We start from the raw sequence: 17,252 nt of genomic DNA, 5'->3' as shown, positions 1-17,252 counted from the left end.
TGTGATCATCTGAGAAATGAGGCATTCTGAAATTATTCTAAAACTATAAAATATTTAATTCCTTATGATATCTGATTTGCTGTTGGTTGTGTACACTGGTGCAGAAATGAAAGGAATATACAGTAATAAAAATATAAGAAGAATAACTTAAGTTCATTTCTAGAATGGATGATACATCTGTAACTTGTAGAGATTGTTAAACACACATCGATCCCTCACAGTTTCTCTCAACCTAACTAATGAGTTTTTTATTTTACTGAGAAGTGTCACCATAGCAACTGATGTATCAGGAATGACTGAAAGATTTAGCACATCATGATCATTTACTTTCAACATTCAGAACAAAAGGAGAAATATTATTCCAAATATTTTACATGATTTCAGTGTCGTGTTGGATTCTTAACCTCCGCAATCATTAATGTTAATCTCCATTCTTCACGTCCCCATCATGAAAATCATTAACAACAAAATATTGTTTTTGTTTCATGTTGCATTTGTATTGCTCTCTTGCTTTAAAATCAGTTAAAGTTGTTTAAACAATATTAACATTCATGCATATGAAACCCATGTATGAAGATAGTATGGTTGATAGATTGGTTTAAGATGCAACATGTAGATCTTCATTTTAGGTCTTTAAAAAAAATTATAATTTTTTAAGTATTCGTCTATGGTGTATAAGCATGTATAAATGTGTTTGCATTGAATATAAATATATATATGACTATATTTCTACTTTATAGTTGCTATACACTGACAAAGTATGCTGCCATGACAACAACTCATGCCCTTGACAACTGAATTTAATAAAACAAGACAACACAAATTAAACAAAATTGTTAGTTTTGTATTTCTTTGACGTTTGAAACATTATTTGGGACCTTGAACCACAAAACCAGTCATAATGGGCCAAAAATACATTGTATAGGTCAAAATTATAAAAAAATATGCCAAAAATCATTAGGATATTAAGTAAAGATCATGTTCCATAAAAATAATTTGTACATTTCCTACCGTAACTATATCACAAATATTTATCATTAGTAATGTCTGTTTCTAGGGATTTCATTTGAACAACTTAAAAGCAAATTTTCTTAATATTTTGACCCCCCCCCCAGATTCACGATTTTCTATACTAACATCAATTTGAAAGATTATTTATTCAATTTTTTATAAATGTATGGCTGGTTTTGTGGTCCAGGGTAACATTTGACTAGTTGCGCAAAGCAGATTTTAAAGTAAGTGGATGTTACAATTACAAATGGGTTTATATTAAGTGCACAAATATTTTTGACAATCAAGCAAAACAGATTTTCATTAACCTTATCTCAAACTTCACAGTAACTATTTTTGAATAAAAAATACAAAAAAGCGAAACAATAAATACATTAAAAAAACACACACACTCATCGGTAAAACAACTGTTATGGCAAAAAACACTCCATACTTTTACATTTGCGTCTGTAAGTTCATAGTTTAAACAATGAAGGTCGACCCTTCATAGTTAAAACCTTTAAGGTCTTTCAATAGGTGGTAAATTATAACATCCTATAGGAATGCTTTTGTGGATGTGCTCTAAATTGACAATGTCAATCAGGATAGTGTCGATGTCATTGATCATGCCTTTGATGGCATCTCTCTGTTGGGCTTCTTTCTCCTCCAGCTCTTTGAGTTTGGGTCTCAGTTCATTCTCGACACGACGGCGGCTTTCATCCACGGCTTTCTCCAGCTCAGACACACGTTTCTCATCGACTAACACGGGTGATCCTGCAACAAAGAGATTTCACAGGTCAATCTCTATTCTGGAATTTAGATGGGAAAATCTAATGGGATTATTGTAGTTCTTCTGTTACATGATTTCACCCTTAAAACGTATTTTTTGGCAATATGAAGTTATAATAAACTCACCTAGTGAACCCATAATATCAGTGATTGACTTTAAGGTATCGCTGACAGCATTCCTGGCATTCTTTGCATAATCAAGAGCTCCAGTGGCATCCATGGCAGCCTGGTTTTATAAAAAAAGGAAATGTATCATGAATTTCAACTCTATATTCAATCTGCGCTTTCTAACAGGATTTATTATATATATAAGCATACGTACTTCCTTAGCTTGATTAATCTGTGTCTTCACACCGCTCGTCTCTTTATTCAGTCTGTCTTTAGTTAAAGACGCGGCTGTGTTCAGTCCATCCAAATCCCCCTTCAGTTTACTGGCAGTGTTCAGAATATCAACAGATGATGGAAGAGACTTGGATATATCCTGTAAAGGGTTCAACGTTTACATGTCATTTAAGAAAGACACTGACTGATGACTAGTCATAAATTAAGACCTGCCTTTGTACTGTACAACATTGGCATACATATCATACCTCTAGTTTGGTTGCAGTATTTTTAAGAGCATCAATCGTATCTTGAGAATCTCTGTAGGGACCGGATAAGGCATTCAGTATGTCCTGAGTCTTAATGTTATCAGCTTTTGCTTTCTGAATGGTGCCTTCGATAGCAGGCAGTTTACTGATGGCTTTATCTGCCAGTTTCTTTTGGGTATTGATCTGGTCATCAAATCCTAAATAAAACACAACAAAGAAGGTAGATCAGCTACTGAACAGATCTTCTAAGAAAGCATTACAATGAACTGTACAGTAAGTTTATGGACATGTTATGATGAGAGTTTTTATCCGATTGTTCCTCACCTTTAAGCTTCTCCAGCGTATTATCCAAGCTGTCCGTGTTTTGGGCAAAGATTTCCAGAGATCTATTCTTGACTGCATCAGCTTCATTTGCTCTAGCAAGAAGGCTGTCTTGAACCTTAAATCAAGTACAAAAATGGGTTAGATAAAAGCATGGCTTCCTGTCAGGTCATTGTTTTTCAAACAGTATATCAGTAAAACTAAATTTAAAGAGTTTATTACCTTTTGTAAATTCTTGGCTTTATTGAGTAAATCGCCCGCCTCTTTCTGTCCAGCGAGCATCTTCTTCTGTAAGTCCTGGTATTGGGTTATATTCCCATCCACAGCTCCCTTCAGCCCATCGAACCAGGAAACCACATTAGAAATGTCTTTCTGCAGAAACACAAGATGATTGTGAGTTATTCAGTAGTTGTGAAACTCCAGTAGGTCGGCAGTCAAAGCTATTTTGTTCACTTTAAACATCAGATAAAGTGATTCTTTTCTCTTTAATATAGATGATGCTGAGTCATATTTAAAATAATCATGAAAAAAATTAAAATGTATTTTTTCACTCTCTATCGTGAAGCCAATACAGAATTGACTTAAACTGCAATTCATTGACTGGCCACTTGGGGCGAGTTAATTCCTATAGACACCAATGTTAAAGCAACACTATGTAGTTTCCATGTAAAAATGACTTACAGCTCCCCCATGTGGTTGAAAAGCGTAACAGTGCCTGTATCAGACACTCTTCTGCAGGCAGTGGGAGGGGCGGGGCTGTGTTTCCTACCCTCCACCGCCACTTTCAGAGTGTGCTTTTAGCAGCTAGGAGGCTGCTCAGGTTGCAGCAACAGTATAATTTGTCCAGTTAAAAGTTGTTCTATCACTGAAATGATTTTAGAGACATTATTTAAAGGTAAAAAAACTACATAGTGTTGCTTTAAAATGCCCAACTTTACAGCAAAAAAAAGATAGCTAATTTTGCCCTTCATGACAACTTTGAGGGGGTGAAATTTTTGTAAATCATCCAATTAATTATATCAAGCCTTAAAGTTCTGCATAATTAAGGGCGTGGCCACTTGAGTGACGGGAGAACTGCCATTGCGGGTTGCTGTTTCAGCAACCAGCCACCTCAGCGACACCCACATCCCACCTCTTTTTTACAGCCTATGACTTTTTCATGAGTTCACTATTTTAGCAATTATAACTTTACCTATCTAACAGTCATTTCGTTTACAATTAAAGGTGGGGTGCATGATTTTGAAAAACACTTTGGAAAAGGTAGTCGGGCTGAGTACCAAAACACACTTGTAGCCAATCAGCAGTAAGGGCGTGTCTACTAACCAACATCGTTGCCTGGGCGGGTCTATTAAAAGAAGGTCCAGATTCTATTGGTGTAGGGGCGTGTTTGTTTAGGTGATTTCAAAAGTCAACATTGGATTTCAGAGATCATGCACCCCACCTTTAAGTTTAAATTTCATTGGTGGTTTGATTTTTAACAACATTGCAAGTTTTGAAGAAAAATATTGTTCTTTTCTCTCTCCATACACATATGCTTACAAATACAATTTTGGCTGTATTATTTGTGTCCACTTTAAAACTTGTTTTTGAGAAATTTTATGTTTATTGTCACCCTTCTACTGTTAGATGAAATTTACGCCTATGCTTATACTGTGTATATTCTGATGATATAATAACTTAGCTAATGAGGAACTGAATAAAAAATTACTTTATTTCCCTAGCATTTGTGCTTCTGCTATGTTTGGAAAGAGGAAGCAACTAAAAGTTCAGTACCTGCAGAGGCTTTGGCAGGTTTTTCTCCAGTTCAGATATTTTTTTAAGAGCGTCCTGAGCGAGATCGCTCTCCCTTTCAGCTGAACCAGTCAGTTCAATGCCTTTCCTCTCAATGCCATTTACTTTAGTTACATCTGCTTCATACCTGGAACAGGCATAACATGAGACTAAGGTCACAAAATGCAATACAATCTTACATCAGTGTATTTACTGAGAGAGTATTACTCAGTTTGTAATAGTGATTTTAAGCAACTTACTGTTTTCTAAGGTCCTTGATGTTGTCTCTGACTGTATTTTCTCTGTCGATGACGGAGCGTATGAGATCTACGGCCTTCTCAGATGATGACAGCGCATTGGCGGCTATGTTCTCGATCGTCACTGCCTCACCCTGATGCCTGATGGGAAAATGTTGTTTACATTTAGACATTTTATAATGCAAATTTGTTGTAATAATCTGTTTAATGGTTTAAATGTAGTGGCTCTCAATTGAAAGGTTGTGACCCAAACAGGGGTCCATTGTAAACACCGGAATAAAGATTTAAAGGTGCAGTGTGTACATTTTAGCGGCATCTAGTGGTGAGGTTGCGAATTGCAACCAACGGCTTAGTCCATTGCCCAACCCTCGCTTTTCAAATGCATAAAGAAGCTACGATAGCCACCACCGGACAAACATTTCATCATCGGAGATAACTTAAGATAAGTAAAAAAGTTTGTCCGTTAAGGGCTTTCTGTAGAAACATGGTGGCACAAAATGGCGACTTCGATGTAAGGGGACCCTCAGTGTAAGTAGATAAAAATGTCTCATTCTAAGGTAATAAAAACATAACGGTTCATTTTAAAAGGTCTTTATACACCACTGATAATATAGTTTTGTATATTATATTGCATTTCTGTCAAGAGATCCTTCTAAAAATTACACACTGCACCTTTAACATTTGTTAGCTATGGACCAATGTTGTGTATCATTCATCTTGTGTATTATATACTGTGTGTTGAGTAAAGTCATACTTACTTTTCAGCAAGATCCGCAGCTTTCTGAACCAAATAAGACATTGTGCCTGAGCCGGCCTCCGCATCACCCGAGGGCAACTCCTGAAATAGAAAGATGATGGAAACGCTGGGAATTGTCATAAAAACAAGAATGATTATTTTTTTTTATGAACCCTATGTGGTTTTTAGGGCATAGATGGTCTTTAAATACTAAGGTTACTGGGCAAAAGTATTCTCAGTGTAATAAATATCAAAAAGAAAAAGCATTCTCACCATCTCCTGAACGTCTCGTTTGGCCTGTTGAAGTTCTCGCCTGATTTCACTGATAAGCTTCCGGATTTCAGAAACTTCAGTCTTGTACCGTTGATCTTTATCTCTGATGCCATACACTGTCTTCGACACATCCTCCATGTTTCGCTCCTGTATCAGCTGCGTGCGACTGATGCTGGCCAGCTTCTCCTGAAGCTCTATCTCTGTATCTATAAAATATAAATATAACTTAAAAAACAAAACACTAAACAAGACAAAATAAGGAGTTGTTAACGTGCATTAGTTACATGTAATACCAATGAAATGCATTTATTTAGGGCAATGCTAATTCATATAGCGGTCATTGTATATGTAGAAGACACCAATGCTTTTAGTTTTAATGTTATTTCTTGTTACCTGTGAGTTCATTTGCTCTGGTTTGCAGCGACTGCACCATCACCTCTGCGGCCTTGATGGTTTTTTCAATCTGAGCATCTTTGATAGGAGTATTATTACCTCCTATTGAATTCAGTAAGTACTCCATATCCTGCAGCTGTCGTGTATAAGCCGATATCTGGAATAAAACACACAATTATCAACATTTATTTCCTATTATTTACCAACATTTATAATATCTCTACTTTAAAGACTTTACAAAGGTTTTGTGTGCCATCCTAAAATTGGTCTCTCTCCTCTGAGTCCAAATTATTGATGACCTTGATCATGTGTAACAAATCTGTCGTGCTGTCTGTGAAATCCAGGCTAAAGGCTTTTGGGGCGGTTTCCCGGACAGGATTTAGGTTAATCCAGGACTAGGCCATATTAATATTAGGTCATTTAAGGTGTTTTTACAAAAGAAACACTACAGGTGTGCATCTCAAGACAAAACAATGTCAACGAAATATGTTAAAATTAAACAGGACAAAGTGTTTTTAAATTAAAGCAGCTCAAATATGCATTTAAGTCTGGGACTAAGATAAGCTCTGTCCAGAAAACTGCACCAATGTATAATGCATAATGTAATTATGAGATTATGAGTATCAAAGTCTGATTTCCCATTGTTTTCAATCTTTGACATGAACTTCGTCAATATTTAAAGAAATGAATAATTGATGATTGAATGTAGAAAGAAAATATTTTAGCTGGGTTTTCACAGACTGGGTCACAAGTTTGCTAATCAGCCCATCATAGTTCATATATATGATAGAACCCGACCGAAAAAGGATTTTGAAGGCCGATACCGATACCGATACAAATGTTTGTAGGTTTTAAAATCCGATATATCGGGCGATATTTTTTATTCTTTTTATTTCAGAAACGCGCAACAAAACATTAACAGATTTCCCTAACATTAATTATTTGTAGTTATTTATGAGTTTTAACTAAAATAATATGATAATGCATTTTAAAAAGAAACTTGTTTCTTTTATTGTCACAACAGAACAGAGGTACATCAAAATATATTAAAGTTCTGATAAATAAAATGTATAAAAATACAAACTTAAGATATGAAACGTAAAGGGCTTTGAACAAAAACACAAAAACAACAACAACCAAATAAAGTTACCAGTTTTAAAAGACTTGGTTCATAAATATAACTTTGAATAGGACTGGAGACAAATTCTGTTAAGTTCTGATAAATAACAACAACAACAAAATATAAATTGCTGATCACTTGACTCAGGCAGTGGCTAGACGCCTAAATCTGGACCCCACCAGCAGCTACTGGTTCAGAGCGCTCTGTCAAAAACACCAACATTGAGGAAATCTAATGAAGGCTGTTTACGTTTTTTTTTTTTTTTTATATTCATTTATCGGCCATTATGAATGCCAAAACCGATAGTTTGGAAAATGACTAATATCGGCCAATAATATCAGCCTGCCGATATATCGGTCGGGCTCTTATATATGATCACGTAATCCTATTGGCTATTTAAATTTTTAAATTTCAAATGAGCATAAGACAAAAACTGTGCTCATCAAAAGATTTCACTGGATCAATTAATGTTCAATTAAAGGGATAGTTCACCCAAAAATGAAAGTTTTTCATACTATTGAAGTGAATGGGGCTTCTGATTGGTTTGGTTACAAACATTTCTCAAAATATCTTCATTTGTGTTCATCAGAACAAAGACTTTTATACAGGTTTGTAACAACATGAGAGTGAGTTAATCATGACAATATGTTCATTTTTTGGTGAACTATCCCTTTAAGCAGAGAGAGAGATTTTTCTTAAGATAAAGACTGTGAGTAAGTTTCTGGATAAACAACACATCCACCCACACAGTCAGATATAAAGATCTAAAGCAACATACTGTTATATCACTCCCTAGTCTTGATCGTATACAAGCATGCTGCACATTTTAATCCCAGCAGGACACTTCTTCTTTCATTATCTTATGTATAGCTACATTTTATATCTCATGTCCAATACTGTGCAAAGTCATAGACCACCATGGCATAGATTTCTCATATTTGCATTGGTATACCAACCATATATAATTATTTCTCAGTCTCTGTTTTAAAATACAAGCAGAAAATACCAGAAATGTGCATGTAGTATTAAAAACATTGTGAGCTCCCCTTACGCTTGAGCAATGGCAGGAACTGCAGGCTCTAAATGAAATGAAAGCCTAATTCTAATCTACTGACACAAGACTTCAGTCTTCTTAAAAAAGTTTAAGATGTGCTTAGTGCCAAGAGAGATCACAATACACAATTCAGTTTTTGAAGTTCTCTTACCTTATTCTTAAGTGGATCGAAGCAGGATGGGCATGGTGGTTTTTCACACTTCAGTCCTTCATAACCTTCCCTACACTTACACTGACCGCTATAACTGCAAGAATTTGACACAGAGCCCTTCTGGTCACAGTCACAAGCTATGAGGACAAAAGAAAAAAAAAATGAAGTGATCTTCACTCTTATAAGTCTTTGTATTTAACTGTTACAAATTAATGCTTATAGGAGTTGTGGTATTGTTCAATACCCTGGCATGGTTCTGTTGGGTGACTGTGGTAGTATCCCTCTATGCAGTTCTCACACCTCGGCCCAGTGCTATGATTCGGGCATCTCTGGCACTCTCCTGTTTGCCGGTCACAGTTCTGGTCCACGTGGCCAAAACACTGGCAGGGTCGGCACTGTCTGCGTGGGCCGTATTCACCCAGGGGATCTCCGTAAAACCCCTCGTCGCAGATTTCACAACGAGAACCTGTTGTGTGTGCAGAAGTATAAATGAAAAGGTACGTTTGCAAAACAGCCTCATCTACCTGAGGTTTCCCTCTGCGTTTCCTCACCTGTGGTTCCCAGAGGACAAAGGACACACATCACTTCCTCTGTTCCTGGAATGAGATAGCAAGCGTCGCCCTCGGGACAAGGGCACTTCAGGCAGGAGTTCGACTGTTGCCGGTTGATATATTGACCTTTAGGGCACATCTGCAGACTTGGTATCTCATCAGCCGAGTAACAGCCTCCTGTTTACAACAAAAATTTGGTTTTAGAGCACTCGGAAGGATATTATACATAAAACTTAAATATAAAACACTTTAAATACCTGTTTCTGGATCACAAGTTCCACCCTGACAAGAGCAGGGGTCGCAGGGGCTTCGAGGGCCTTGACCAGGAAAACGTCTTCTGTATCCTGTGGCGCAGCGCTCACAAAACAATCCATCATAACCGGCGGGGCAGCTGCACTTCTCCACCCAGTCTGCAGGGGTGCCAGGTCCAAGTTTGGCCGACATTAGAGCGACATCATCCAAATAGCCACGTCCTGTTGTGAAAGCACTTAGTTTTATTAATATGTTATTAAAGTATGTTAGAAAAGTAGTGTAGTAATGATCTATATTTAACACCCACCGTTTTCACCAAATGTTCCTCTGATTTTAATGGCTGTGAGATTGCTCAAGAGTGTTTGAAAGTCAGCGGATGAAAGCTGTGGTTTCCATTTGCTGCTGGGTTGTTCATCCAATCTATAAAATATACATATATTGTTATTCTTATTGATTTAAACCAAAGACATTAAAAAATTGTATTAAGAAGATACAAGAACTTTTCTCACCTAAATGCGAAGTTGATTTTTTTGCCACAGGGTACCACAGATCTCAAGTCCCCTAGTGATGCAGACACTTTGAGACCGGCTCCTTCGAGTATAACATCAGAGCTGGAAGGACGACGGACACCTCTGTCCAAGCGCAGAGAGAAAGTCAGCATCTGACCGTAGCTAAGCGCCTGATTCCCCAGGTAGGATGCTGTGTTAAACACAAAAAGACCGGCTTTAATTACCTGATTAATACTTTAAAGGTGCACTATGTCATTTTCACCACCAGAGGTCGCAAAACAATAACAAAGGTGTAGCTTGATGATGTGAAGAAGTGTACAGTGATGAGTTGCACCTCCACTGCAGATGTAATTCAATCTGACAAATCATGTTCATGGATGATATATATATATATTCTTACTGACATTCAACATAATATGTTTCTGATATTTCCAATCATGACACACTTGATAGGACTTCAATCGACATACCTGGTGCAAACAGATAAATAGGAAGGATCTCCTGTGAGATGACCTCAAGGTCTTTGTGAGTTGGAGACCACCTGAATTGCACTTGTGAAGGGGTCACACCTTGAGCATTGGCTGCCCGCCATCCCTCAGGTCCTGTAAGATTTTCATTAGATTAGCAAAACTGTCCAAATAAAAAAAATGAATGTAATTTATTAAAATCCGAGATCAAACTCACCACGTTCAAAGGTAGAGGTAATATTGTGAATGGAATAACCCTGTGCAGAGGAGCACGCATCTGAATGGCCGTTACAAAAGCAGGGCAGACATTCATCAGTATTGTACGCGAGCTGACCATTAGACGGGGACCGACAGTTCGATCTGCAAAAGAAGACATTACCTGAATCATTCAAACTTTGCTTGCAAAAACCCAACCATTGGGTAACATTTACTCAAATTTTTTTACATTTTTTTGAGTGCACAATCACTATTTACTTAACTAAACATCAAGCCGTATAATTCATTGTATAATTCTCACCTTGAAGGCTTACATCCATTTACGCCGACCGGAGAGCCGTCATGACAGCGGTCACACTTATCCCCATGAATTCCCTGTTTACACGTACACCTCCCCTCATTGTTGCAGGCTGCTCCTTGAGAACCTGAAATAAAACGTGATGTAAATATGTATATCTCGTTCTTTATTTAGATTATGCCACAGAAAATCATGTAATATAATGTAGCTTTGAACTTAAGATTATTGGTTCAAATCCACCAAGATCATTCACCCTTGTGCTTTTCTTGTGCAATGCATTTAACCCCAAATCCCAGGATATGAAGTTATTTAAGATATACAAGTGTCCCCTAAATGACTAAACCAAAGTCATGTTATGGCTTTCATGAGACTCTACTGTATGCAGCTCACCTGCAATGTTGCAGTCACAAGGCACACAACTGTCTCCTGCCCCCTGGTGGTAATATCCTTCCTTGCAGCTTTCACATTGCCGTCCCTCTGTGTTCCCCTTACAGTTTATACAATACAGTCCCAGATGATCTGCTTTACAGAACTGTGCCTTACCATAACAGTAACAGGTTGTGGAGCCTGCAAGACAATGAAAAATTGGTTGTTATTCGAAGGCTGAAACTTTTCATGTTTAATGGGGAATCTATTTACACTTACATTTATGCACTTTTATCCTACAGTGCATTCAATGTATAGATTAAACCAGTGTGTGTGGGATTCCCCCAACAATATAGAAAGATATTCCCAGCTATCTGTGGGTTGGGGATCTGGTTGTAGCCTTTGAAAAGAAAAGTAGACTCTTGGAAATAAAGGTAGCCTACAAAAGCTGCACCGGAGCAGTACCCTTTCAAAAAGTACACCTTTGTACCTAATGGTGCATATTAGTACCTGAAAGGTACTTCAAAGATGTATATTGGTCCCCGTGACACTTTGCAAGTTTTTAGTTGTCCTGTAAACTCCTGACTAAACAACTGCTGCCAATGCACTGAATTATGCCACACCCTTAAGGTATGTTCACGCATTATTTAGTTTACAAGTAAGTTACCTATGTCAAAGATTACTCAAATCCACAAACTATGAACTACTGGAAACCGCAAACGTCTGAAGATAAAATAACATCTGAAAGACAGAGGGATTGACAACCTTCAATAGGTAAAGGAAATAGCCACAGCTGTGTCCACATTGGATGAGGGATGTAGGATTAGTTGTCAATGTTCAGCCAGGCCTACATGTCAAGCACACGGTCCAATAGATGTCAGATAATAGATGTTGTTTTGTGGATAGGACTTGTTCACTCTTGTAGGAAATTTATAAGAGAAGTAATGAGGTAACGTAGAGTCAGAATGGGAAGATAACTCGGTGGAGACATTCCATTCTTTCTCATGTGAATCCATCAACAACACTCACAGGTGAGCAACACTGCCAGGTACACTCTCAGGTAAAAAAAGGGTACAAAACGGTCACTGGGGTGGTATTCGAAAAGTACGCCCAAATGATGCATATTGCTACCTCAGTGGTACATATCTGTATCTAAATGGTACATATTAGGACCATTTTTAAAAGGTACCATCCCAGTGACAACTTTTGTACCTTTAAAGTGATGTATGAGGACGTATGACAATACATAGAACAAATAGACAAAACTCATGCTGCGTGTTTGTTTAAATTAAACACAAATATCAAATGTGTAGCCTGAATGCACTTTTAAAGCGTATGAAAAATGTATATACTAAAAATCCCTACTGAAAAATCCAGCTAAGACCAGGATGAGCTGGTAACTGGTTTTAGCTGGTTTAAGGTGGCAGTATAGCTGGATTAAGATGGTCCTCTCAGCCTGGCCCTTACGAAAATTAACAATGGTTTTATTACAGTTAAAACAGAAAAACATGGTTACTGTAGTACAACCATGGTAACCACAACATTACCATGGTTTTGACAACCAGTCAAAACCATGGTAATTTTGTTAAACCATGATTAGTGTAGTAAATCCTACGCTTTTACCACAATAAAACCATGGTTAATTTACGTAAGGGGGTAAAGCTGGTCTTCCAGCTTGACCAACTAAGTCCAGCTAGACCGGCTTAAAAAGTGACCAAAACACAGCTAGATCTGCTTTCTACATCAGCAAAACCAGCTAATACCAAACTGGGGCAAAAACAGCTAAAACAAGCATACTGGCTGGTGAGATGGTTTTAGCGTTTTTTTTAAGGGAATGCTGGGGTTGTTTTAACTTTTAGTTGGGTCAAATATAAAAATGTTTTGGGTTAATTGAACCTAATGGTTGGGTTTGTCCCCTTTTGACCCAACCATTGTTTGAAAATAACCCAGCATTTTTAGCATATAAAATTATAATAAAAATCTACATTTTGTTTTTTTATTTATTTAGGTAGTTGTCATGTAATATGGAAAATGTATACCGGTATTTGGTTGGTTTTTGGCACCAAATCACATTTATTGAATACTAAACATGTTTTTGCCATGCACTTGAATATTCCTCTGTGACATTTTACATTTAATGTATGCTTTTAGTTTTTTTGTCATTAAACATAAAGGTCTATTTATACAAGAATTAAAAATGTAGAAACATTAATTTAAAAACGAAGTGCTTCAAAAGTATCATGAATATTATTTTATTCGTTCGGATTGAATCTCATCTGGGTAACAGAATTATCGCGACGATCTGACTAGATGTGTCGTTAACGCATGATTCAAATTCAAAGTTTTTTTATATCTTATATCTTTTATAACTGGAATTTTATCCAGTTTTAAGGGAGTTTTGAACTGAATGTACTATTTGCTAAATATACATATTTGTAATAAGACTTTTTACTTAGCTATTCTACAACGTAACGTTAGCCGATAATAAATAAATCTGCGGATCTCTGTGTTAGGCCTACTGTTTTATAAAGACCTTTGCATAAACAAACGAAACCAAAAGATTAAATCAATATTTATTAATATATTCAGTCAAAAATGAATTACGATGCGGAGTCAAAACTTGACTTACGTCGTTGTGTTGCTGTCACGGGAAACCAAATGCAAACTGCACACAAAAAGATCCAACTGCTTTTCATTTTCCTCATCCAAGAAACCGTTGTAATGTCCCAGACTATCTTCGTTCGGTCCTATAAATACAAAGTGTGTTGAGTTTAGCCCTGAATGATTCGCCTCACCGATCTGCCAGCTGATGTGTCGGAGCGCGCATTTAAAAAGTTCCCACCTGACAAGCGCGGGCACGTCAATGCCAGTGTCTCAGCTCTTCGTTTACTCACGCGTGATTCAGAAAGCGTGTGTCTCAAAGGAAATGTATCATTCACTTATCACATAAAGACTTTGTTTGATCAAATGCCTTTAACTACAAGAACAAAAATCTATTGTTCTTCAGAATATGTTATGGTTATGTTTCGGTTACGTTTCTGTATTATGACCAAATGCAATGCTTTTATAAAACTGCACTTCATGAATACTCTTTACCATATTTATATAATACTGATATCAGATATTTTCATTTATAAGCATTTCCATACATTGTAAGTTCTCTTTAACATATAATAAAATATTCAAAACAAGGACAGATTTACTGACAGTATAAGAATCCAGCTAAGACCACCATAAGCTGGTTTTAGCTGGTCTCCCAGCTTGGTTTTAGCTGGTTTTGCTGGTCTAGCTGTGTTTTGGTCACTTTTTAAGCTAAAACCAGCTACTGCCACCTAAAACCAGCTTATGCTGGTTTTAGCTAGATTTTTCAGTAGTTAACCATTCTTTACATGGAAATTGTTACACGTGTTTTAGTTAGTGTTTGAGTGTTGGTATTTTTGCCAGTGAATATTGTAAAGTAAAATAAAAATAGTTAGTCCACATAAAAATATAATCTCATCAAAAACTAAGGATCAAGTATTAAACATACTGTATCTATATACAGATTCTTGAGGGAACTTTTCAAGTTTGCCAGAACATGACGGTGGCAAAAGGAACATCCAGGAACCACACCCAACCTGACGATCAATAAACTGAAGTCATAGAAATGAAGAAATCATAAACAGTGTTATTCTTCCTCACAGAATCATCTACAAGCGCGCTAGTATACACATCATTCAGATACACAATGCAATTGCACTGACTGTTCATGTTTGGGCACATAAGACTGAAGAACAAATAGAAAAACATCCAATGCCAACAGCAACAAGTATACTTTCCACTACTTTTGTGATGTTTCGTTTTTCTTTGTGTGTTTTTTTATAGAGCAAAGCAAATAACATCTAGGCAATAACAAATTATACCATGAATACTCATGTATTGCAACAATGAATCATATGATATCAATTAATCTCAACTGGTGTTATCTTTTAGTCATAGTCTACACACTGTAAAAAATGTAGCATGAAGTTAAAACAACTTGGTTTTGCAAGTTAATTCAACCTACTATTTTAAGTTTTGACTTAAACAAGTTGAAAATATATGTTGACTTAATCATTTTTTACAGTGTATATCTCTTGAAAATATTTATTTAAATAAAACATCTACATGGTCCCTCAAAGTCACAAACTGTTGCCTAGATAACAAAACGACACCTATCATCAGAAAACCGCAGCAAACTGAAATGCAACACATTGTACAAGCAACCAAATTTATTGCGCACAAAAAAAATCCAAGGCCTCAGGGCATTATATTTTCCAGTGTGAAATCAGCAACGCCCTATCATGAACTCTCAGAGGTAAAACACTGGGTTGAGTCAGAGGTGTCTCGGATACGCATTGCCAAAACACACCCAAACATCTACCGTTGCATGTCTTTATCATCCACGCCTTGTTCCGCACTTAGATGCAATGAGCCCCACCCAAAACCTCTCCAGGTAAGCAAAAGCATGCAGATACACTTTCCCTCCGGTCGCACAGAATGCTGTTGCACACCCCGTCTACCTCTTCCAAGAGCCTGCCACACCCTTACACGCACAATGTGTGGAAGAAGAGCGGAGAGACAACTAGAGAAATAGAGAAAGTCTTTATACTTATAAGCCTTATTTAGCTTTGTAGATCAAAAGACAAAATACAATAAATAACTGCCTTCTGTTAGTTATTATAGAATTTACTTGGATATTGTCATATAAATGTTGCAATATTCACGGTCAGTTGGGGTGGTTGCCTTACATTTTCAAATTGGCTGCGAAAGTAATTTAAACATTGTAAAAATAATTTGTTTGTTGAACTTAAAAAAGTAAGTTACTGGTTGCCTTTGAGTTAATTCAACTTTAGATTATAAATTGACAAAACATTTTACAAAAGTTTTTTGAGTTAATTAATATTTGAAGAGTTACAAAAATCTCATTTTTTTGTATTGTAGAAATAAATTATAACACTGTGAAAATATGCTTAGTTGCCTTACATTTTCAAATTAGCTGCACAAGTTATTTAAACACTGTAAAAAAATGATTTGTTAATTAAATTTAAAAAGTAAGTTACTATTTGCCTTAAATTTTGAGTTAATTTAACTTTAAATTATTAGTTGACAACAATTTATTACAGTTTATTTTTTGTTATATTTAAAGAGTTTGGTTCCAAAATTAGATTTTTCCGGGTTTTTTTCTTTTTTTAAAAATCTTGTTTTTGTGATTGTCTATTCCAATCAATATCAAAGTTGGTTTGTTTTGATTTAAGCTTTCATAACTACAAAAATACAGCGAAGTAGAAAAATAAAACACAATAAAAGCATGATAACATAATAATAATAATGCTTTGAGGAAAAATAAAAAAATGAGTTATCGTGTTTTGAAACTCTTCATTTCCAAGTTGAATTAACTAAAAATTTTAAGGCAACCAAGGAACATACTTTTTTAACCAATTTTTTACAGTGAACTTACTTTTTTAAATGTTGTCTCTTGTCTACACTGAAAAAAAAACGTTTTGGTGTATTAAAGTATATAAGATTAACCCTCATAATTTCTTCTACATATTAGTATTAACATTTATTGAGAACTAGACTTTAAGTAAAATTATAATAAATACACAATTAATTCACATACAAAATGAACTTTGTGGGAATAGTAAGTCGTATTATATATTTTCTTGTATTATTTAACTGTTTTATGGTAACTGCACATAGTCCTAAAACAATTAAGTACATTTTAAATCAAAAACTTTAGCATGTTCAAGTCAAAAATCTGAGTTCATTTAACTTAAGCATATAAAATAAATTTTTCACAGAATAAGAACTTTAACTGCTTAAATTTTTTTTAATAAAATGTCATATAGGTTTAGGCTCTAATATAATTGATTTTTTTTTGTTGTAAATGATCATTTTGTAAAGTCGTTTTGTAAACAGTGTTTCCTTACATAAACCCTGTTTTGTTGTATTTCTCTCCACAGTGCTGACAATGCATGTCAAAAAACGTAGTTTTGTGTGTGTTTTACATGGAGGATCAAGTTTATTCAATGACTGACTTATATTAAATTTTGTGATATAATGCCATCTATAACACTAAGTCCATAGAACTATGTTAATGAAAATAACAAACAGTAAATACAATCTAT

The 17,252-nt window shown here is 35.9% G+C and overlaps 1 protein-coding gene across 1 annotated transcript; it reads right to left on the bottom strand.

Annotated features, from left to right (window-relative positions):
- Positions 1-221: 221 nt before the first annotated feature.
- On the bottom strand, positions 222-13,920 carry lamc2 (laminin, gamma 2). The gene is made up of 22 exons (XM_065276632.1): positions 13,733-13,920; positions 11,128-11,304; positions 10,741-10,864; positions 10,441-10,583; positions 10,227-10,358; positions 9,757-9,946; positions 9,555-9,667; positions 9,253-9,468; positions 8,996-9,172; positions 8,689-8,910; positions 8,445-8,581; positions 6,120-6,276; positions 5,727-5,932; positions 5,476-5,555; positions 4,721-4,858; positions 4,464-4,608; positions 2,913-3,062; positions 2,694-2,808; positions 2,370-2,566; positions 2,102-2,260; positions 1,906-2,005; positions 222-1,764 (listed from the first exon to the last, which is right to left on the bottom strand). The coding sequence occupies exons 1-22, from the start codon at positions 13,806-13,808 to the stop codon at positions 1,511-1,513; spliced, it is 3,408 nt and encodes a 1,135-aa protein (XP_065132704.1). The 5' UTR covers positions 13,809-13,920; the 3' UTR covers positions 222-1,510.
- Positions 13,921-17,252: the final 3,332 nt, after the last annotated feature.

This window comes from Paramisgurnus dabryanus, chromosome 6 (assembly GCF_030506205.2).
Source record: "Paramisgurnus dabryanus chromosome 6, PD_genome_1.1, whole genome shotgun sequence".
NCBI classification, from domain to species: domain Eukaryota; kingdom Metazoa; phylum Chordata; class Actinopteri; order Cypriniformes; family Cobitidae; genus Paramisgurnus; species Paramisgurnus dabryanus.
The sequence above is the reverse complement of the archived record's forward strand: the minus strand, read 5'-3'. Positions and strand labels throughout refer to the sequence as shown.

Excerpts from the sequence above, each read along its gene's own strand:
- lamc2 (XM_065276632.1), bottom strand. The coding sequence starts at position 13,808 with ATGAGGAAAATGAAAAGCAGTTGGATCTTTTTGTGTGCAGTTTGCATT. Across the intron at positions 2,567-2,693 it reads TACGCTGGAGAAGCTTAAAG|GATTTGATGACCAGATCAAT; the intron begins GTGAGGAACAAT and ends TGTTTTATTTAG. Across the intron at positions 2,261-2,369 it reads ATACTGCAACCAAACTAGAG|GATATATCCAAGTCTCTTCC; the intron begins GTATGATATGTA and ends AACCCTTTACAG.